The sequence below is a fragment of the Acipenser ruthenus genome, chromosome 5 (assembly GCF_902713425.1).
Source record: "Acipenser ruthenus chromosome 5, fAciRut3.2 maternal haplotype, whole genome shotgun sequence".
Lineage (NCBI taxonomy): Eukaryota > Metazoa > Chordata > Actinopteri > Acipenseriformes > Acipenseridae > Acipenser > Acipenser ruthenus.
This window is the reverse complement of record NC_081193.1, coordinates 20,709,384-20,733,617: the sequence shown is the minus strand read 5'-3', so window position 1 is coordinate 20,733,617 and position 24,234 is coordinate 20,709,384. Positions and strand designations below refer to the sequence as shown.

Genomic DNA, 24,234 nt, shown 5'->3' with positions numbered 1-24,234 from the left:
AGAAGGCTTGAAAGGAGTACAATGACACAGGTTAGTCAGACCCAGTATCAGTAGAATCGTATTCGTGAGCACATCTCAACTCTAAACACCTTGTATTCCACCTGAGGCACATCTCATGAACAGATTTCCAGTTCTTTCTCCACCATTCTTGTCAGCAAGAGAATTCTAACCACATCTGTAAATAAGTTGTATACTGGTATGTATATTGTCCATTTGGTTGAGTTTGTTTTGTTATATTAGCTTACACTACAATTGAGAGATTTCTAGGTTTGTTACACTGAAAATTCATTGCTCAAATGAATGGCATGTTCGTGGAGATGGGTTTATTCTAATACATAGAAGACCGATCATCTAAGTCTTGTGCTTTTTTTATGTCAATTATTTAATTGTATGCTTTTTGGAAAAGTGTATCACGGCACTGTCAATCAGCACTATAAAAACAGAAACATGGTGCACATAAACATCATATGAAACAGTGAATACAAAAGAATGAAATATAACCAAGGACAGCATTTTGACTAATATTGTATTTAATATGTTCTTGTACTTAATGTGATGTTTACATAAACATGGGCAAACTACTTTTTTTTTTTACGGTTACATTCCCACCATACTTTTTATATTTACAGTCAGCTTGTAGATGTCTGAAAACAATCTTGTGCAACCAATACATATCCGTGACAACAGAGAGACAGCATCTTATAATCATTCTCTTACTGGTGTGTGTGTATATATATATATATATCTCCTAAAATTACTAACAAAGGCATCTCTTGGTTTCAGTTTACCCCTTTAGAAATATATATATATATATATATATATATATATATATATATATATATATATATATATATATATATATATATATATATATGTTGTTGTAGCAGACCCCAAATCCATAACCTAATTCTGCACTATGATGATGTATAAAATGTACCTTTTACAATTAGCCAATATTGTATGCCCTGCACACTGCCTTATACTATGCATATATTTATAACAAATATGTGTAATATAGTCTTCTATTTATCCACAGATCTGGGATGGCCTAAGGAAGCAGCAATCCAAGCCATACCAAACTGCCTCAAACCTGCCCTGCCATAAAACTTAGAGCACCCGTCTTTAATGAAGATTTATTTTTGTTTCCAGTTTGTTGGTGATCTAATAAAATACAAATCTGCCATGCATGGAACAAGGTAATAATGTAACTAGAATTAATGCCAGCTTTAAGGCAAGTACTGAAGACTGCATCTAAAACTGGATTTATAATCCTAATTGTATACATTTAAAACCCTGATGTAAACAAGTTCCACCATACTGAGCAGAGCTATCAAAAGAACAGATTCCAAAACCAAAAATAAAAATAAGCCCCGGGATTCAAATGCAAAGCTCATTTTTAGAGGTACGTTGGTTTATTTGACGTCAAGCTTGACCTTAATGTTCATGGCAGCCAGCTCGGCAACGAAGTAGCGGAAGACGTAGGGCACGGACACCACGTCCACAGAGTCGCTTTTCTTGCAGACGGTGCAGTTGTTCTTCCGGTGCCGGGTGGTCGACCAGGAAGGCGGGGGTTTCTCCAGCAGCGGGGAGAGCAGGCTGCCACACTCCACACACACGTGGGCCACCGAGCGGTCCGAGCAGTTAAAGAGCCGGTCATGCAGCAGGAAGGAGGTCCCGTGGGCCAGCAGGGCGTCCCGCTCCATCTCCCCAAAACGGACGCCTCCCTGAATGTTCCTGCCGCCCACCGGCTGGTTGGTGACCTTGTCTCTGGCACCAGTGGTCCGCACCTGGAACTTGTCAGACACCATGTGCCTGAGCCGCTGGTAGTAAACCACTCCGATAAAGATGTCAGCCTCCAGCTCCAGCCCGCTGATCCCACTGTACAGACGCTCCGTCCCGTAGAAGTTGTAGCCGGCCGCCTTCAGCATCTCCCCAAAGTGCTCCAGAGCAGAGTGGTCCTCGGAGAAGGTAAAGGGCGTGGCGTCGTGGCACAGCCCGTGCATGGCCGCTGATTTCCCTGCCATGCTCTCGATCAGCATGCCGATGGTCATGCGGGAAGGGAAGCCGTGGGGGTTGAAAAGGATGTCAGGCACCATGCCGCTCTCCGTGAAGGGCATATCCTCCGCGGGCCACAGCCTGCTCAGGATGCCCTTCTGCCCATGGCGGCTGGCAAACTTGTCCCCGATAGTGGGGTTCCGGGGAATTCTGGTGGTGATGCAGATGCGTTTAAACTTGCCCATGCCACTATCGTTGCTACAGACTTTGATGTTGTCCACGACGCAGTTTTCTTTGCTCCTAGGAAGAAGACGACGAAATGTAAGAATGTTATTTCTCATTTAGAAATACTTCCAAACAATTTAATACCCCCAAGAATTTTGACGGAAGGAATCTATTTAATAAGCAGCACTGAAACAAATTCCTTTAGTAGCTCTTACATTGCTGCAGAAATGCTTTTAAAGGGCTACATAAAATACACCACATTCAGGGATTGAAATAAGATTCCCATTACACAGAAGTTCTTGGTTTCACTATGAAGTTTAATAAGACACACCTGAGCTTGATACCTATACACTGTGGCTAATCAAGCTCCTAGCAAAACCTGCAATAGGAGTCTTATTTGCATCCCTGATGTGTCAAGTTAGAAATGCAGTTGCTATTGAAAAATGCCCTGTGACTAAACTGCTTCCTCCACTGTTTCCTCACTTGTAGAAGGTAACGAAGCTCTCCCCGGTGTTGAGGCTCATGTAGCTGTAGAAGGGATCTCCGTACTGCAGCACTGTTCCAATGGGAGGCAGTCCATCTTCATCCAGTTTTTGCAGCACCCTGGGATCGCCAGGCTTGATTCCGAACACCAGGCTGTCGTCTCCCTGTTTGATCTTCTCGTCCAGGTCTATCAGCTCCGTTTTGTACACGCTCCCGTGAGCAAATCCCCTCTCCCATGAAGCCTTGTTCACTATCTGCAACAGAAAGGATGGTCGGTATTTAGACAGATTGAGATCACAAACAGAGCGATAACAAAGGATAGTTCCTTCCTTCAGTTTAGCACATCACGCAGCAGAAACCAGCCATCAGGAAAAATCAAACCAAAAACTAACGTAAAAGTAAAACGCTTGTAAAATGTATTACTCCTGTTCTGTTGTTTAAACAGAATGGTATCATCAATGGGGCTTTACTGACACTGAAAACCCATTATTACAGGAGAACAAATTAACTAAATGCATTCCGAACTCACCATGGCATCCTCCATATCATAGCCGGTATATGAGATAACAGCGACTATGGCATTTGTCCCGATGGGGTAGTTGTCCATGTTATAGTGGTCATACATGGAAGGCCGTACAAGGGGGCTCTGTGGTGTTTGGATGCGGTACAGCTTGTTGTCTGAACGTTCCTGGTACGTGTGCAGTGGGAAACCCATTGTTTGTTTACCTGGGCGGAAACGGGGAATAAATAAATATTAACGAGGCACCATTTTGATACATCCTTATTATTCCTTAAATACATACAGACAATGGCCCTACTTCGTCTATTTCTAAAAGCTCTATATTATAACTAAACACAAGGTACAGGTCTACGTTGTCTTTGCCTTTCATGGTTATCTTTTACCTTGGAGAAAGCTTGAGCAGTACTGTGAATGTGAATTCCTGCCCTAGGCTCACTGCAAGCTCGGGCTCTTTCTTACCCATCTGACACTGGTACATGTTCCTTGGGCTCTGGTTGTGGTCGGAGTAGGGGATGAAACTTGCCACCACACTGAGCATGCTGTGAGGGAACAGCTCCTGGTGAGTTATTACCCCGGGCACGATTTCTTCTTCTAATATACCAACGTCAAGGAAGAGCTGCAAAAAAAAAAAAAAAAAAAAGTGCATCACTTATAGCTGTCACTGAAGGTCATTTATGGTAACTTCCAAAATTATTTTTGCAGTTGTGGGACATATTCCCTGAATATGATATTAATACATGAACATGTATTAGAAATGTAGCTGGATTAATTAATGAAACTGTGTGGTCTTGAGAAACAGGGCAAACTGCTGTGTCTTGAGAAGAGGGCCTCTCTTTTGCAGACCAAACTATGTGACCTACTGAACGAGGTGACCAGGGCTAGGTGGCGCCTGGACTGGATTAGGCTGAACGGACAGCTGAATTATGTACAGATAATTGACAATTGCAACAACAATCGTTTTGACGCAAGGAAGACAAACTAGCGATGTCCCAGTGGAAAAGGGCATTAACCCTTTGCGGTCCATTTATTCAGCACGTCTCAGGCGCGTCAGGTCCAATTTACTTCCACACGCGCAGTTTAAAAGTATTTTTTTCACAGTAAAACAGGTTTAAAAGGCACTGCATATCAACAGGACACTCAGTACTGCATCTCCAGCCCTGATAGTAGTGCATACCGATAAATCATTTCCTGATCACTCATTTTATCACCAAACTCCTCAATAATGCGATCCAAGTCATTATTTTATTACTATAACATCTGAAAAAAGGTCAGCAAATGTATGTGATATTCTTTGAGCGCTGGACGCAGAAGCAGCTATCTTGTTTGTTTATGTCTGTGTTATCTATGTGATGTCGGGGCTATCTGTATTCATGAGGTACGCCCCTTTTTTTTCAGCTTCTCTCGGCTCCTATCAATCTCACTCGGCCATTGAATGGTTTTCTCAGCTTTTTCCGGAGAAAAAACAACTAGAGACCTGTTTTTTGCGTCCGACATAGGACCGTAAAGGGTTAAAACATCAGTTAGCTGGGTTTCAGCTGATGTTAGGACTGGGAGTTTAAAAAAAAAGTACACAAATGATCTCTAGAAAGTGACTGTTTAGCAGAGTGAAAAGACTACAAATATTCAAGCAAAACTAAACATTTTGCACTCCGAATGCTATAGAAGGTGCTGTCACTCTGCTAAGCGAAGCTGCAACTCTGGGACTGCCTAAAATCGGACTCTGTCTGAAAACGGACCCAAGACGAGGAAGCAAACTGCAAGCAAGTCAACGACCACAAGCAACGAGACTGAGGCCCGGCTGGAGGACGGCCATAAAATTTACTGCAACTTATCAGACGAACCAGTCTGGGTGGTACCTGTGTAGCTAAAAGATTCAGCGAAGAGGACAGAGCGGACGGGCGCTGTTGTGGATCCTATACTGAGGACTGAAGACTTTGAAGCTGTTTGTTGATTCTATCGAGAATTGAAAGCTTTGTTGCCAAGTTTGATCCAACGTGGGATTGAAGACTTTGTTGCGGAGAGGAGAGTTTTTGTACTAGACACTTCAACAGATTGAGTTTCCAAACCAGCGGACCAAAAGTCTAAGCTTCAAGGAACCGTTGAGTATAATTCCAGTTGCATTTTCCTTTCATGGAACTAAATTAATTAATTGTAACACATTCACATAAAATTGAACTGTTAATTATTTAGTTTGCACACTTTGCGTGTGAAATTACTTATAGTTACTTCATCAAGTTTCACTAAAAGTTATCTACCTCATTGTTGTATGAAGAATGTTTTTAAAAGTAAACTTGTCATATTCTTAATCTATATACCATTAATAAGCTTAGTGTGATATATTCAAAGATTGTCTGCATCATATCAGTTTAGGCTGTGTGTGTATGTGGGTGTGTATGTATGTGAGTAAGTTACTAGCTACATCACAGCCTGCTTGGCTGTTGAAGTTGCTGCTTGCTGTGTAAGGAGATAGGCGGGGTCATATTTCAATTGCCCTGCTAGCCGCATGAATGCAGTGGAAGCTTTTGACTTGTGTTTTGCGCTTAGAGACCAAAAGATTTACTTTCTGACTTTTCTGATTTCTGTTTAATATATGTGTACTTAATAAAATATGACTGTTGATTAAACATTCCTTGTGTCTAGCATGTGTATGTGTGTTCATAGTAAATCCTCAATCTTTGTAACACGTCAATTAAATATTAATAAGAGAACTAATCAACCAAGATACTCTCAAAATGATCAATTACTGAATTGTTCCTAGAGTCATATTTTTATTAAGGCAGAATAAAAATGAAAAAAAAGCAATTTAAAAAGAATTATACTTTGCAGACCTAGGTTAAATTTCAAAATAAGGCAATTTGTCTGAAGGATGAAAATTGAACACATTAAACCTGCGCCACTGCTTCTTTGATAACTGAAATAAGGCTGCCCTTAGCTTGTGAAAGTCAGTCTCTTTTACATTATTTTTTAATTGCAGACCGTTCACCATCTCTGTGTTGGCAGACAGCAATGGGAGCAGGAAGCTATTAAAAAAGCTCATGAAAAGTATTAAGTATTGCTTGTGCAAATGATTAAATACATTTGAAATGCAGAACTGCAAATGAAACTGAGCTATTTGATGCTGGTTTACAGAGTCAGAAAGTCAGTAAATGCTGGAGGATTTGTAAGGTAAGGGCAGCTAACACTACACCAAGACAGATTAAGATGTATAGCATGTTTGATTAAGAGTCCTAAAGTGTACACATTTACATATAGTCATAGTTTACATCTACTGTACTTACAGGGGCCCAATTCTTCCCAAGCTGATGATCCCTACCTGACTTACACAAACAAAATTCTAAACGTTTAACACTTGGGCAGCATTAAAATGTTTTAATGCTGAAACTAAACTATTAACTCCCAACACAATTAAAAGATGCCCACTCAGAGACGAGTTGTGTGTCTGTAACTGAAATACTATTTTAAACCCCAGCATGATTCTGCCCAGTACCTGTTCGAAGGTTCCAATGAGCTCTTCCTTGCCCAGTGCCAGGTTCCGGACGGGCCGTACCATTCGGCAGGGTGTGGTAAAGATAAGCAGTGCAGGGTAAATGCTGGCCTTCCCTGTCTGTGGAACGAGAACAATCTCCGTCCATGGAGGGATCCTCTTCTGCTGTAATACCTGCAACGAGACAAGGAGTAAGAACATCCAATAATTATCCTGTATTCAAATTCAAAAATGGAATCCTTTGTTTTAGCCACAAACTGCTGCGTTCTTATTTTGAGGATAGTCAGGTTAGACTTGCCCGTAATCAGATCAGTGAAATTTCACGCCAGCTGAAGCTCAACACAGAAAAACTGAGCTGTATAATTTTTAGCCTTCAGTTTCTTATTTTATATTGAGGCATCATACAAGCACCTGAAGAGCTTTATTTGCAGAATTAACAGTTACAGGTAGGCTTAACTTCTGAGGTTAATACATTACTTGTATTGTAACACTTGAAATGTATTTGCTTACGATTGTAAGTCGCCCTGGATAAGGGCGTCTGCTAAGAAATAAATAATAATAATAATAATGAATAATAAGTCCTCTTTTTATACAGCATTGTCACTGACGGTTCTGGCACGTCCCTTTTGTGCTATAAGTCATTAGATCCTTTTGCGTGGAAGGCCTCGGTTGCAAGGGTGTGCGGTTCTGTGATGGACCCAGATTCAGTTGAAATGTGTTTGCCCACTAACGATGGGAATGAAAATGTAGAGATGGGAACCCAGCTAACAAGATTTAAGTTTTTGCAGGTAGCAGGCTTTTAAAGACTGTCACCCACACCTGTGAGCAGAAACTGACTCACAGAGCAGAAACTGACCCAAGACTGTCACAGCTACTGGAAGCAGGCTGATCTTTGGGATACAAATTGAACATTTGTGAAACTTCAACAAATATTGTAATGACTGTAATGTGTTTTAAAGAATATGAAACCAGTAGAAAATATTATTAGCAGATGTGTAAGGCCTGTGTGGAGAAGTTCTTGGCGTTGAAGGTCAGACTGACCTGCTGAAAGTTCCAAAACTCCCTTGTCAGGCAAAAGCATCTTTTTTTTAGTTAAACTGTCTCAAAACATTCTGATCCAGCGAGAGCAGAATGGCAGAATCTATGGAGCACAGTTAATATGCTAGAAGCAATCGAACTAGGTTTGATTATAGTAAGAAAAAACAAAAGTATTTAAATAAATAAGAAACCTAATATAATAACATTAAGTAAATGTATGAGCAGTCCTAAGTTTTAATATTCAAGGTTGCATTTGCTGCTAATTCAAAATTAACCTCTTACCTTCTGTGTATATCAATGAAGTAAAATAGAATTGCAGTTTATAAGCGATTGCTATATTGACATGTCTGAATTAGAACTACATGTTATAAAATCATTTAAAGTATGAACTGTAACTAACAGTAAACTTGCTGAAGGAATACAACTAATGTTGTAACCTCGTTCTCATCTGCTTGTAGTACAGGCAGTGTTGAAGATGACTCATTGGTTTTGGCCAATGAAGCAGGGATTTTTTGATGGTCAGCGATTTAAAAGCCAAGATCCTCTCTATAATGAGCAATCTCGTTAATATTATCGAACGGAAATACCTTTCGGATAACAGAAGATAGGAGTTTATCTTACAATAATCATTTTCTATATATATATATAACAGAAATGAATTAGTTCAGTCACTAGCTTTATGGCATTCTGGTATATTAATGCTAGTCTGTATTTAGATATAAATAACTGGACCTTCCATTAATTTTGAAAGATTTATCAACTGAGTAAAATAATATTACAATTTCTAGGAGCAACTGTTATACTGAAGTAACTTAATTAGAAATACATCTTATAATGCCACTTAAAGTTAAACTGTTGAAAGAACATAGTAAAAGTTTATTATAACAGAAGCATGGCCTTGACAATATTGCAAACATATTGTTGACACATTTGCGATAATGTTCATTTCATTTAATCGATTTAAGAATTAGTTCAGTTTCTCCAACTAAACAAAAAGTCTTTAAGACATAACATTATCAATTAAACCAAAGAATACACCTGTTTAGTTTAATAAAGGTTTTACTGCAGTAAGAAACAAAAGGTATTTATTTACGGGGAAACTGAAGAATTTAAAAGTGAAAGAATTAAATGTTTGTCTCAGACACACAGTAGAATTCTAGAAGGGCATTAGACCTTCAAAAAAAAAAAAAAGCTTAGTCTTTGGCACCTCAAAGCAGGATTCGGTGTTGGCTCTTAAAAGCAGAATTTGCCAACCTTTATTATTATTTGTTTATTTAGCAGACGCCTTTATCCAAGGCGACTTACAGAGACTAGGGGGTGTGAACTATGCATCAGTTGCAGAGTCACTTACAATTACATCTCACCCGAAAGTCGGAGCACAAGGAGGTTAAGTGACTTGGTCACGGTCACACAATGAGTCAGTGGCTGAGGTGGGATTTGAACCAGGGACCTTCTGGTTATAAGCTCTTTTCTTTAACCACTGGACCACACAGCCTCCTATAACCTTGAATGATAACCAACGGAAGGTGCTTTAAGAAAGACAGGAGTATGTATCTCATTATATTATAAGAAAATAATGAGAGCTTAGGATGTTAGGATGTATGTTTTTTTTGTATTATCTGAAAAGATACCGGTCCAGGCGGAAAAGTGCTTACAACAGAGTTTCATATTAATTAAAACACTAGGCTTGGCAAGTAAACAGGGTGTCTGAAACCTGCTTGTGCAGACAAATTTTAGAAAATTAGAGAGAGGTCAGGCTTGGTCCAACCATAGTACAAGTTAATAAGGCTATTATATTTAACATGTTTTATTATATCTTGAATTTAAATGAAAATAACTGGACTTGCCACTGTATGCTTAGTGGTCTTATTCAAAGGCTTATGATAACCCCCTACACTCTTTGTCAACACACATTTGCATATGAAGTTAAACTGACCTATTGACAACACATTGAAAAGGTAACGTAATATGCTGCCAAGAGGGACATATTTTTTTTTGACCCAGCTTAATATAATCAAATAGAGCTGGTGTTACACATTAAAAACATCTCTCATATATACACATATACTTGTACTGTATTTGGTAGCAAGGACCCTGTGAACTCCAGTTCACCTAATTTTTAGGGAAAGGAGGGGTGGAAAGATAGTGAACCATGAACTCACATTCAGGTAATTCAGTCAGATCCTTCTAGAAAATATCATTAACTCAAAGACAGGAACTGTCAAAGGAGATTGATTATCAGATTTAATTGGGACTCCTGATGTATTCAATGGAGGGAAAGTCCTATAAAAACCAAGGTAAAACCCCAGTTAAGTATTGCACGACTTGCTAACTACAAGTTGTGTGGTCCATGCTCTGAAGATCTCTGAAAAACTGATTGCTGTTTGGTTGTATTCACAAGTCTCTGCCTTTTGAAGACAGTTCTTATTTTTCAATATATCCTACATTACACTTCCATATACTGGAAGGTAAGCATATATTTGAATTTAATATCTCTTTTATATTGATGCATTGCTATAAGGAATAGAAATTATGTTTTAGGTCTTAAGAGAGCGATATATATTGAATGTTCTAGAATTTAGCGCTAGGCGTTTTTTAGCATTTTGCATTTTATAGCCTAAGAGCTAAATATATGATAACCATATTTGTATTACTGTATTGAAGTACTGATGCTGTTAAACCTGTAAAGGCACTGGAAATGCCCAGACTGCCTGTCAGCTGGGATTTGAAGTAGTCTGTAACTACAATCCATTTTTAAGCATTTAATAAACCGAAGGAGTACTGATAATACTCTGATTCGTTAAAACTTCAAATTAAATGAGTCTGTGTGATTTTCTCAAATTGTTTAAAAGTCATCTGGATACGTTGCAAGCACAGTGCACGAACAATCCACTGACAGGAGTCTGAAACATCTTTATGTCCTCCTGAACATCTCCCCTGAGTTCTCAGAGTATCTATACATGTATGGGCCTAATCAATCTACATACCACGTCGCACCAAAAATGCGTCACATACTGGAGTGCTCAGAGAAGAGGTTCGCCCACGCGGACTCGCTTACACTTACACAGTAGTTACTAAGGCCCTACCTATTTTACTGACGTGAAAAACGTTACACAGATCGTAAAATTCATTCTTCACTGTGAAAACTGACTATTGTGTACTTTTAAATTTAAATTGAAACAAAAACACTCTGTTTGGTGGTGTTTCCACATCTGGCAGCAACACACCTTTTTGGCATTTTCCAAATCTGTGTTAGTGTTACGAGGGAGCTGCGTTCCCCCTCGCGCGTCACTTCCACCGGTGTCTCCCGAGAGGAGTTTTCTAACCCAGGAAGTGGCTGAAGGTACAGAAATCGGCTGAACGGAGCTCAATAAAAAAAAATAACCAACTAACATTTTCAACTACCAATGACTGCGGATAGTGCATTGCTTCAAAACAAAAAGGTAAAACAAAAAAAAGCCTTTTTCTGAAACAGCAGCACTGGCACGTAACATAGTGATGTTAAATATTATTAGTTTCACTCAAGACAGACGGCTACAGTTGGGACTGATTTAAAACAAAATAATATGTATAAAATACATTAACAAAGCAGGTTACTTTTGATTTCTGCATCATCATCATCCTGTATTTGTTCACAGACGCATATTCTCAATAACTTTTAGAAGCAACAACACAGATTACGTTCTTGACAGTAAGTTAATATATACAAGACACGTTTTTAATTTAATTTCATCAATAATCGATTTCATTAAAATATTATCGATTTGTTATCGTGGGGTCCCAATCGATAAATAATTTGATTATTATCCTTATTGTTACAAGCCTAGTTTAAATTGAATAACAATTAAAACCAACAAATGGGGGGGCTCCCGAGTGGCGCATCCAGTAAAGGCACTCCTTGTGGAGTGCAGGATGCGCCCTAGTCTGGACGTCGCGAGTTCGAGTCTAGGCTATTCCTTTGCCAACCGAGGACAGCTCCCAGGGGGTGGCGCTCAATTGGCCGAGCACCGCCTGGGGGAAGGGAGGGCTAGGTCGGCCAGGGTGTCCTCGGCTCACCGCGCACCAGCAACCCGTGGTCTGGCCGGGCACCTGCAGGCTTTCCTGTAAGCTGCCCGGGGCTGTGTTGTCATCCGACGCTGTAGCTCTGGGTGGCTGCATGGTGAGTCTGCAGTGTGTAAAAAAGCGGTCGGCTGACAGCACACGCCTCGGAGGACAGCATGTGTTCGTCTTTGCTGCTCCCAAGTCAGAGCGGGGGTGGTAGCGGTGGGCTGAGCCTAAAAATAATTGGACATTTCTAAATTGGGGAGAAAATAATAAAAATAATTGGCGACCACTAAATTTATTTAAAAAAAAAAAAAAACACCCAACAAATCACGGTATATAAATGTAAACAGTTTACCTTAAAATTGCGCAAAGAATCAGCAACAGAGGGTGCAAGATCCTTCTCCACCCAGCCTATCATGGCTCCGTCCAGCACCACAGGATAGCAGTCTTGGTAGGGCTGGCTGGGCATGCCATCCACTGGGGTCACACCTGGAACACATAACACACACACACACACACACACACACACTCATTACAACAAAACAAGATATGCACAGTTACCAAATACTATTTCAATATCCTAGACACAGAACCTGAACTATTCAAAATGAATTATTAATCCTTGTTAGAGACGGATGAAATATGTAAAAAAGAAATAAAAAAAAAAGTGCTGGTAAAAATATCTGAAAATATTTTGACATGTATTGGGATACAAAAATGAGATATTTGTATTCACTACAAATGACAAACACACCTTGTACTTATTTACCGTCTCACCAGAATTTGCGCGACAGTTTAAAAAAATGGCAAATGAAAAAGAGCTCCGTGGGATAGTGAGATTAATAATTAAAAACTCGCTAAAACAGTACCCAGCTTTCGGAAAATGTTGTGTAGTGGTTTTTATAAAAACTGTATATATTATATATATTTTGTTGTGACTTATGTGGAATGTAATAAAACGAGAACAAAACTGTGAGTTTTTTCCCCCTTTGTTTTACAACGCCATTTCCACGTTTGTTTTATTTGAAGTGTTTAAAGTTCAATTTCAGTTTTTGTTTGCTAATATATAATTAGGGGCGAGTCAGAACATTCGAGTATTCTACATACAATTAACATCCATTGTTTCCTGTACTGTCGCTTCTGCTGTTAGAGCAATACTAACAACTACAATGGCAGCTTTGAAAAAGAGTAATGCCTGGCATTATTTTGAGAAATTAAATGAGACCACAGAACAAAAGCCTGTCTGTGTATACCAGCAATTAGTTTTTTCAACAGCGGGACTTACTAGTTAGATTGCGTTTTCGTCTTTCCCCTGAACGTGTGGACATGCAAATCTTTTTAAACAAGAACGTGAAGTATACATTTGAGAGCCAATACCAAACTTTTTTTTTTTTTTTTTTGTAAACTTTTGAGTTATGGTACAAGGTTAGGTCATTTTGAGAAAAATACAAAAAATATGAATTTATTGATGAAATATACTCCAGGTCAAAATATTACTGTGTATTACTGCGTATTACCTTTCAGTTCATTATTCTTCTTATTATTTATTTCTTAGCAGACGCCCTTATCCAGGGCAACTTACAATTGTTACATGATATCACATTATTTTTACATATAATTACATTATTTTTTACACATTATTTTTACATACAATTACCCATTTATACAGTTGGGTTTTTACTGGAGCAACCTAGGTAAAGTACCTTGCTCAAGGGTACAGCAGCAGTGTCCCCCACCTGGGACTGAACCCACGACCCTCCGGTCAATAGTCCAGAGCCCTAACCACTACTCCACACTGCTGCTCATGCAGTGAACATCGGATGTAGTAGCCATTAGACTAGACACTGAGAAACAAACGGTGTTTAAATAATACAGTAATGTTACAGTCTAATGGAAGTGTCCGGTCCGGCACATCAAGGCCACTGGTTCAAATTGAGAGGAAAGGTGAAGGGTAGGTCGTCGTATTTGTTTTTGTTCCGCCCTAGTTTAATAGTGACCGAGCTAGGTTTAAAATTTAAAAAAAAAATGAAATGGAAAATATGCTGCGCGAGCGCAACAAGAGCCGTAGTTGTACATATGGTACAGCTGTATTTTGTTTTACTATGTTTTTACAATATAATAAAGTCTAGGATGAGAAATTTGGTAGAATTTTGTGTTTTTGAGTGTGTGTGTTAACGTACCCTTAGTTTGGATCTGATTGTTCAACTAGGCTTTCTTTTGAAATCAGCAAGCAAGGTACGTCTCGTTTTGATTTTATTTTTATAATGTCAATATTATTAGGCAAACTTTTTATTGTGCTTTGTTAGTAAGTGCTTTGTTAGTGTATGTTATGTGTTTTGACACACGAGTTGTGACACTGTGGATAGAACACTGAAATTATACAGCTTTGAAGATCCTTTAAGAAAAAAAAAAAACATTTAACTTCTTGCTTATGGTCAATTATTGTTGGTTCACCCATTTGCAAGCAATTGTTTTTCATGTTTATATACATATAATAGATGGTCTTCAGTGAGTAACAGGAAAATAATTTCATCCAGGGTTTCTGTGACGTCATAAATTACGAGAGACTGAAGGTCAAGTCATTTATAAACTGTCACAGAAACCCGAGATGGAATTGTTTTCCGGTAACTCACTGAAGAGGCCCATCTATTATTTTTTATAATACATGGATACCCTTGTGATGCTTATATTAAAGACGACGTTCAGCAGTACAGTTGATGTACTATAACATTTAATGTTGCAGGGATGGAAATAAAATTCCCATGCATAGCAGATTGATCCATTCCTGGTTTTACTAGGAGTTTAAGACTCCTGAGCTTGTTAACAATACACTGGGGCTAATCAAGCACAAATTAAAACCTGGAATGGGTGAAACTGCTAGGTCTTGTTTCCATCTCTCTGTTGCCATAAAAAAGGTTTAGCATTCAAATTTCTACCACAGACTCACCAAGCGAGCAGAGCAGGGCAGGGAGGGAGGTGGTGGGGAAGGACTGGGAGACAATCTCACAGGTGGCGGTCATGTGGTTCATGAGGCCGCAGGGTTCCCCATCGGGGGTATGGACCGGGCACAGGAATCCCCAGGACTCAGGCAGCAGCCTGCGCACCATCGTTGTCCTCATCTTGGCGAAGGCGGCGCCCCGGTGAACGCAGCGGAAATGAGACAGGTAGCGGATGAAGTTCAGCTTGTCAGCCACCACACAGAGACCCGAGTCCTGTAGCATTCCCAGCCCTGAAAACAAGTCAGCCATCTCTATTAGTACAGTCACTGTTAGCACAACCATTACCTCTATTAACTGTTATACCAACTCAGTAGGTCAACATCAATCACGTTTTTTGCTGTAATATTAGATACTGGAAAACACCCACAAAAGACCATGCCATTGATTTATAGCCCCTATGTTTTCTAATAACTTGATACCTGTTTTTGAACGCAGATTTCCTGTGGCTAAAAGATATTCAAAAGGTCTGGTCACATCCAGTCCCATGTTGAACAGTTTCATGAGACTTTCCACATTGATAGTAATGTTCGATTTCTGCATCTTTTTGTCCAGGGCGATTTTCAGCGACTGCAACCAGGTTTCCATTTTTTCCTGAGGGTTAAAAGAGGAGACAGCATTTTTTTTTTATTAATGAACACTACAAGAACCAGAAGAAACAACAGAAAAGCCAGTGGCTTGCAAATATTCATTAAAAAAGGAACTACGGGAACAGCCTGAAATGATTGCAAACTTACTTTCAGAAACATTAAGTAAAGCTGTCCAGGTGTGAGCACCTCCTGGCACATCAAGCTGTCTGGGTTTTCCTCCATACATTCTCCCTTAGCGAAGGTGAACAGCTTCCGAGTCATCAGGCACAGCAGGTAAAACTTCTCTATATTAGACTTCAGGTGGATACAGATGCAGTGTCTACAGGCATGATCGGAGAAGTTATTCGAAACCACAATTGGTTAGCTTTTTTACGAAGAAAACATTACCTATTAGGTTTGTTTTAAGTCTGTTTAAAGCTAATCACTCGGACAAATTTAGTAGATCTACTAAAAAGACTGTACCCATAACTAATTCTTACCCAGTAACAGACTAATGATCCTGCAGACAGGACTCACTTTAAGAGTGTATATATAAAAATGGGTGCCCAACAGTTGGTCTCTTACCCAGAGTGCCAGACTAAGAGAAGACAACGAGGTTGTTATTAGGTGTAAGACTTATGAGCTCGTCTAGATCCCCGTTGAGCACAGGCCCCAACAAACAAACCCTCTACACTGTATTTACAGAAATACTGCAAAGTCTGTTAAGTGAATCTATTGTGCTTGTCTAAATAAACAGAATGCTGCTTTCAAGTCTTGTTCTGGTGAGTTTTCCTACAGCTAGCTGGTGACATTCAGGGGAATCATCAAAAGAAGCTATTTTTCATTGGGATTTAAAAACAAAAATACAGACAAAAAAAACAAAAAAAAATCTGCCACTGGGGAACAAAAATTATATAAAAAAAAATCATATTTGGTTGGTTAATATACAATGAAAAATGAACAGTTAACGTCATGGGTATTGTCAATTGGATATTGAGCTTGAGATTAACCCATAGTACATTGCAGGACTGGATTGCTTCTCATCAGCAGGCGTTCATGGAAAAATAAACTGCTATTGGTATTAAGTATATGCCTTTTGCATTGACACAAGACGTACTCTAACAGGAAGTCTGCACACTGCTGGTTGGTGTACCACTCTGGCAGGGACAGCTTCACCCGGAATCTCTCCCCGAGGTAGTTCAGGACCTGCTTCTTGGTGGTGCATCCTTCAACGACCACCATGCGCAGCATCTCCGACACGCAGCTCTTGTAAAAGGAGTTGTCCTCTCTCCCTTTGATCAACTCCTGGGAGATCTGGAAATCTGTGACGTCAGCCAAGGCCTGGACAAACAAACAAAAACAAAAACCCCACACCCCATCAGCAACCCTCCTGGATTCGAATCTCGTCAGGCTCAGAGCACACTGACGAGCAATTATAAATTCCAAATTCACTGCTAAATTCACCTCTGGATTCCCTTACAATGAGCTTGCTCAGGGTTCTCTTTAAATTCCATGTGGGAGTAGAGTGCTCCAATAGCCCTGTACCACATGCAGCTGTTATTATTATACCTGGTTTGCGACAGTTGGAAAACAGCAGTGTCAACAGTCAAGTGTGTTGAATGCAAGAAAACGTAGCATAAAAGTGTCTCAATTCAGTACAAACTCCTCCGAAGCCTCAATAAAAAATAAAAAAAACACTACAGAACGTGGATTTGGAATCCAGTTTTTTTAAATCCCTGTTGCACTGCCATTTAAGCCTCACCTTCAAGGCAAAGCCCAGAGGAATGAAGAAGAGCTCCCTGTGGTAAATGAAGTTGAGCATCACTGTCCCATTGTCAAGGTAATGCAGGTTCATGTTAATGGCTGTGTGCTCGTCTCTCACACAGCGCATCGAAATACCTGGTGAAAACAAAGGGGGAAAATCAGTAGCACAACAAAGACAAAGCAGTCAAGATTTTTTTTTTTTTTTTAAAACAACTGCAGAGTGAAAACTGACACACTGTATAAATACATAAACGCATCGTGGTATTAAAATGCAAAAAAATGTTTAAGTTGCAAGAATAGTTTAAAAAAAAAAAGTCTACATAAAATTTTGCAGACATTTTCTAAAATTGTCCCTTGCAGTTTCATGGTTGTCAATACTAGCTCAAACTTTATGAACATCAGAGAATGGTATATATGCATGACAGTATTTGCAGTCTTGTTACTTACCATATTCAGTGTAACCCTGGCCTCTTCCCTTCCACTTAGGTCTCACCATTGCGATAGGGTAGTTTCTCTTGGGCATAATCAGCATTCGGATAATCTTTTCTATTCCATTCACTATGAAATAACCTCCCATCTCCTGTTAGAAAAGAAAATGTAAACTTCATAATAGTGCCCGAACAGAAAGAAAATAAAAAGTTAAAAACACGCTTCCTGCGTTACCAATAGTGGAATCGTTCCAGACTGTAGCTCTGCAACTAAACTGGGCTGGGAGCTAGAACACAGGATTCCTTCACTTGATTGCATTGTTGGTCCAAGCACAAATCATACTAAGATATGTAGGGGTCAACGAAGGTTAAACAAATATGGTGAGCACACTTGAGGATGTTTTTCAACACAACCAACCCAGGACAGAGGAACGAGGAATTGATAGTGTGGTATAGTTGACCTTCTGTAAAATATGGCTGTCAGTTTAGCCTCCAAATAACAATTGATTAATTGGGCACAGAATTTAATTGTTCAAAACAGAGTGCAAGATAATATTTGAGCTATATGTGTGTAAATTTTGACTATTGAAATCAATAAATGGAAACTTACTAACACAGCAATTGGTATTGTGCGCACTCATTTGCAGATATCAAATTAGTTTCCTTACAGATTTCCCAGTGATTGGAACTCCCTTCCATACACTGTCTCCTACGAGTTACGTTACTCCCATAATTCTGGCAACTAGAAAAACATTTCAGGCTGCAGCTAACAAAAACCTAATACATCTGTACTATGAGTGTGGTTCTTTAATAACTTAAGCATAGTGAATATCATTATTTTAAGATAGGATTGGCAAAATAATGTATTGCCTTTCATTTTAAATATGTACTGATGTTAAAACGACACTGAAACGTCTTGAATGGAAATAATACACAGTAGCAGAAAACAGAAATGCGTTACCTCTGCTTCTTCATGGTGCTTAATGAGATCCTTGGGAGGAAGGCGATACAAATTACACAGCTTGGATTTCACCATGATGGGCACAAAGCCCAGAGACTGCTTAATAATTCCTTTGGGAATGCCATTGACTGACCAGCTGACATCTGCCTAGTGGATACATATAAAAGAGAGTATTTTAAATAGACATACTGCAGTATTGTCAGTTGCTTACATACACAATAATGTTCCAAACTCAAATTAGGAACACAAGCTACCACAAATGAATCACAAATATAAAAAGCCATAATAGTATTTCACAGCTTAATAAAACAAGGCTGCAATGACCTGCAAGAGGAACTTTTACCTTACTATTTCCACTTCTGTTAGTGTATGAGCTCTCTCTCTCTCTCAGAGAGATATATATATATACACAGTGCCTTGCATAAGTATTCACCCCCCATGGACTTTTCCACATTTTGTAGTGTTACAGCCTGGAATTAAAATGGATTTAATTGGGATTTTTACCGTTTGATTTACACAACATACTTAACACTTTGAAGGCGCAAAATATTTTTTATTGTGACACAAAAGTTAAACAAAAAAAAAGATATTTGTTGGTTGCATAAGTATTCACTCCCCTGAATCAATACTTGGTAGAAGCACCTTTGGCAGCAATTACAGCTGTGAGTCTTTTTGGGTAAGTCTCTACCAGCTTTGCACATCTGGATCCTGCAATTTTTGCCCATTCTTGGCAAAATTGCTCAAGCTCTGTCAAGTTGGATGGGGACCGTTGGTGAACAGCAATTTTCAAGTCTTGCCATAGATTCTCAATCGGATTGAGGTTCTGGGCTTTGACTGGGCCATTCTAAGACATTCAGATTCTTGTTTTTAAACCACTCCAGTGTAGCTCTGGCTGTGTGTTTACAGTCATTGTCCTGCTGGAAGGTGAACCTCCGCCCCAGTCCCAGGTCTCTTGCAGACTGAAACAGGTTTTCCTCTAGAATGTCCCTGTATTTGGCTCCATCCATCTTGCCCTCAATCCTGACCAGTTTCCCAGTCCCTGCCGATGAAAAGCATCCCCATAACATGATGTTGCCACCACCATGCTTCACCGTGGGGATGGTGTTCTCAGGGTGATGCGAAGTGTTGGCTTTGCGCCACACATAGCGTTTTGGTCTCATCAGACCAGAGAACCTTTTTCCACATGTTTGCTGTGTCTCCCACATGCCTTTTGGCAAAATCCAAACGGGATTTAAGATGGGTTTTTTTCAGCAATGGCTTTCTTCTCACCACTCTTCCATAAAGCCCAGCTTTGTGGAACGTCCAGGTTATAGTTGTCCCATGGACGGTTTCTCCCATCTCAGCTGTGGATCTCTCCAGCTCCTTCAGAGTTACCATTGGCCTCTTGGTTGCTTCTCTGACTAATGTCCTCCTTACCTGGTCACTGAGTTTTGGTGAACGGACTCTAGGCAGAGTCGCGGTTGTGCCATATTCTTTCCATTTTTTAATAATGGATTTAACGGTGCTCCAGGGGATGTTCAAAGTTTGGGATATTTTTTTATAACCCAACCCTGATTGGTGCTTCTCCAGAACTTTATCCCGGACTTGTTTTGATAGGTCCTTGGCCTTCATGATGCTGTTTGTTTAGATATGCTCTCTAACAAACTCTGGGGCCTTCCAGAAACAGGTGTATTTAATCTGAGCTCATGTAACACTTTAATTGCACACAGGTGGACTCCATTCAACTAATTATGTGACTTCTGAAGGCAATTGGTTGCAGCAGAGCTTATTTAGGGGTGTCACAGCAAAGGGGGTGAATACTTATGCAATCAAGACTTTTCAGTTTTTTATTTAAAAATAATTTTGAAAAATATGTAGATTTTTTTCCCCACTTCGACATTATGGACTATTTTGTGTAGATCAGTGACAAAAAATCCTAATTAAATCCATTTTAATTCCAGGTTGTAACACTACAAAATGTGGAAAAGTCCAAGGGGGTGAATACTTATGCAAGGCACTGTATTATAATTATATATATATATATATATATATATATATATATATATATATATATATATATATATATATATATATACACATATATATATATATACACACACACAGTACTGTGCAAAAGTTTTAGGCAGGTGTGAAAAAATGCTGTAAAGTAAGAATGCTTTCAAAAATAGACATGTTAATAGTTTATATTTATCAATTAACAAAATGCAAAGTGAGTGAACAGAAGAAAAGTCTACATCAAATCAATATTTGGTGTGACCACCCTTTGCCTTCAAAACAGCATCAATTCTTCTAGGTACACTTGCACACAGTTTTTGAAGGAACTCTGCAGGTAGGTTGGCCCGAACATCTTGGAGAACTAACCACAGTTCTTCTGTGGATTTAGGCAGCCTCAGTTATTCTCTCTCTTCATGTAATCCCGGACAGACTCGATGATGTTGAGATCAGGGCTCTGTGGGGGCCATACCATCACTTCCAGGACTCCTTGTTCTTCTTTACGCTGAAGATAGTTCTTATTGACTTTCGCTGTATGTTTGGGGTCGTTGTCATGCTGCAGAATAAATTTGGGGCCAATCAGATGCCTCCCTGATGGTATTGCATGATGGATAAGTATCTGCCTGTACTTCTCAGCATTGAGGAGACCATTAATTCTGACCAAATCCCCAACTCTATTTGCAGAAATGCAGCCCCAAACTTGCAAGGAACCTCCACCATGCTTCACTGTTGCCTGCAGACACTCATTCGTGTACCGCTCTCCAGCCCTTCGGCGAACAAACTGCCTTCTGCTACAGCCAGTCCAGAGCACCTGCTGCCATTTTTCTGCACCCCAGTTCCTGTGTTTTCGTGCAATGTTGAGTCGCTTGGCCTTGTTTCCACATCGGAGGTATGGCTTTTTGGCCGCAAGTCTTCCATGAAGGCCACTTCTGACCAGACTTCTCCGGACAGTAGATGGGTGTACCAGGGTCCCACTGTTTTCTGCCAATTCTGAGCTGATGGCACTGCTGAACATCTTCCGATTGCGAAGGGAACTAAGCATGATGTGTCTTTCATCTGCTGCAGTAAGTTTCCTTGGCCGACCACTGCGTAAAGGAATTCTAGCTATAAGTACCACTGAAAACACACATATTAAGTGACACCCAAAGTATACACAAGAAAAAAAACTGCAGACAGACACCTTGTTTGTGAAATGCTATTGTTTTTCTTTCTTCACAATCCTGGATGCTGTACTTACTGTTATTTTCCCCCTGTAGGAACTCCTGCGCCCCCTACATTCCGCTGGGAACACTTGCAGGTATTTGCAGATGCTTCCTTTCGGAACCATTGGGGGGCTGATAACAGCATCCACAAAGGCAATGGTGATCCGTTCATTTTTAAACATGAACTCCAGAGGACAAATAGCCTGTAGAACAGAAAAAAACATTCACATTACGGTTTTTAAAAACTGCATAAAAAGATTTACGTTTACACTGACTTATTAACTACTTAAGGATTGAGCAGTTTGAGCAATTACAGCTTGCAATATATACTTTAGACACGCCACACACATACACGGTTAATTAAGCTCACTGTAAAACTAGGAATGACTGGAACAGCATAGCAATGAGAGTGCCATCTGCATCCAGGAACTCCTATATGTTATGAAACGAAAATGTACAAAATTGTATTAAAGTATTGGATAGTGCAGGTTATGTAAATAAGATTGCATAGCAGTTTGGTGCGTTCCTGGTTTTGCTATGAGTTTAATAAGACACACCTGAGCTTGTTGCCTATGCTTATCTGTGGCTAATCTGGCTAATTTTTAAAACATGGATTGGGGGAAACTGTAATGCAATTTATTCTTATTTCTATCCCTGCAATAGTAGTCTGTACATGAAAAACCAACTCCAGAATGTTTTCACTCAAAAACAATTAGAATCAATATACATCTGAGGTCGTCCTTGCGAACGACATACCGAAACTTACAGTAATCGACCACCATGGTAAAAAACATTGTCGTGTTTGCTTTCTTCGCGCAGCATTACAATTAAACGAGAAGAAACACTGAGTCAATTGCAGCGTACCAAATTTTCCCTCTAAAGGTACATCTGAAAATCTTATTCTGTACATTTCTTTTGTCCGTTACGTTCGGGCAGTCGGATCCGTGAGAATAAAGTCTCGCGAAATACACAGGCCCTACATTTTAAATATTTTTTTTAATCATGTAGCTTTGATACCGTTTTCAGTTTTCAGTTTAGCACAATGCAATTTCAGTTAATATGCTTTAAATATAAAAAACGAATGGTCCGTTAACACGAAATTAAACTGTTCTGGGCTTATGCACCAGTGTCGGCAGCTGTTACATTCAAGACAGTACAGTATGATCCGCCAGTTTTAAATGTGCACGAAAAAGACATGACATTTATTTTTACTTCGATATGTTTGACGTAATTAACATGCATCGTTCTTTTTGTACAGGGATCCCTTTATATATTTATCTGGCACTGAATTCCACATATTGGATTAGTAGAGAAGGGGTTATACAGATATAATTTTAGGATTGAGATAGTTTTTTTTTTAAAAAAAACACTACATGAGCATCACTTAGATATGTTATTCAATAGCATGCAGTCAAAGAAACTGCAAAACGACATCGCAGTAGTCTACCGGGTGCATATAACAGTAGTGTTTCAGATTTCGAAATGTCACATTTTTCAGTTTGTCAGTTTTTTGTTAATTACTATATGGCAAAATACAAAGTGGTATGCACATTAATATATTAACGCATCACTATTTAACAGGTTTCATTCGACTTAGGAAGAAGTAAAATGTATTAATTCAATAGGGTCATGCCAAACGTTTGGCCGTAGCTGTAGAGTCGCCATTATCGGTCTAACTTGTTCCGATCAGTTAAACCAATTACCAAGACCATCTGTTTGGTACGCTGCAATCAGGATTAAGTTAGTACATATATGCAGGATTTTCTAGTCTGCATTTTATTCCACTTGATGTGGACTAAATCACTGGTACGCTGCAGTTGACCATGCATAGCTACCCACGTGTATACACACTCAGCAATCGAGCACTGCACATGTACTGACCTGCATTGCTCTACTTAATCCATCGCTGATCGCCTGATCAAACGATTCGGTGTGGGCTCTAGTGAGCTCCTGCACAGCACGATGCTGTTCCTTCTTTGGGACTCCATAGCCCGGTTCCGTCAAGTTCTTTAGACTTGGACCGGAGGGTAAATTACTCCACTTGGACGTGGATCCCATGCTTGCTGTAGCGCTCTGCTCAATAGGGAGAACGATATTATTGTAACACCACACGGGGACAGATGGGATTGTGGGTATTGTAGTTTATCTTGCCGGACATGCATAGTGAATAGGTTTCTTATGGACTACGTACCATAGTTCTTTGTGTTAGTCTGTTCAGCTCAAAATGTGTAACAGACCAGAAACAAATTTTATGACTAGGATTCCGGTCTAAACTAAAGTAACATTAGTTGATACACCGTTGAAAACTAATGTTAATATAATAAGGTTATATTTTGTGTTTATTCACACAAATTCTGTTCACATGACATACCTAATAAACCTAATAAAAATAAAGATTACATTTTACATCAAAACATATATTCTGCACTTGAGGGACGAATTGTTCTGTAAACAGAAATATATTTATATAGATTAGCAATTTATATAGGCAGGGAGAACCTACCAATACTTGATTTAGTAAGCAAGGGTCGAG

General features: G+C 39.4%; 1 protein-coding gene across 1 annotated transcript; it reads right to left on the bottom strand.

The window, feature by feature from the left end:
- Positions 1-512: 512 nt before the first annotated feature.
- Positions 513-23,933, bottom strand: polr1b (RNA polymerase I subunit B). Its single transcript, XM_034921346.2, has 15 exons — positions 23,583-23,933; positions 21,737-21,904; positions 18,508-18,654; positions 17,566-17,698; positions 17,117-17,253; positions 16,472-16,695; positions 15,523-15,694; positions 15,208-15,379; positions 14,737-15,018; positions 12,145-12,278; positions 6,711-6,881; positions 3,683-3,839; positions 3,233-3,429; positions 2,704-2,957; positions 513-2,295 (listed from the first exon to the last, which is right to left on the bottom strand). The coding sequence occupies exons 1-15, from the start codon at positions 23,757-23,759 to the stop codon at positions 1,413-1,415; spliced, it is 3,408 nt and encodes a 1,135-aa protein (XP_034777237.2). The 5' UTR covers positions 23,760-23,933; the 3' UTR covers positions 513-1,412.
- Positions 23,934-24,234: the final 301 nt, after the last annotated feature.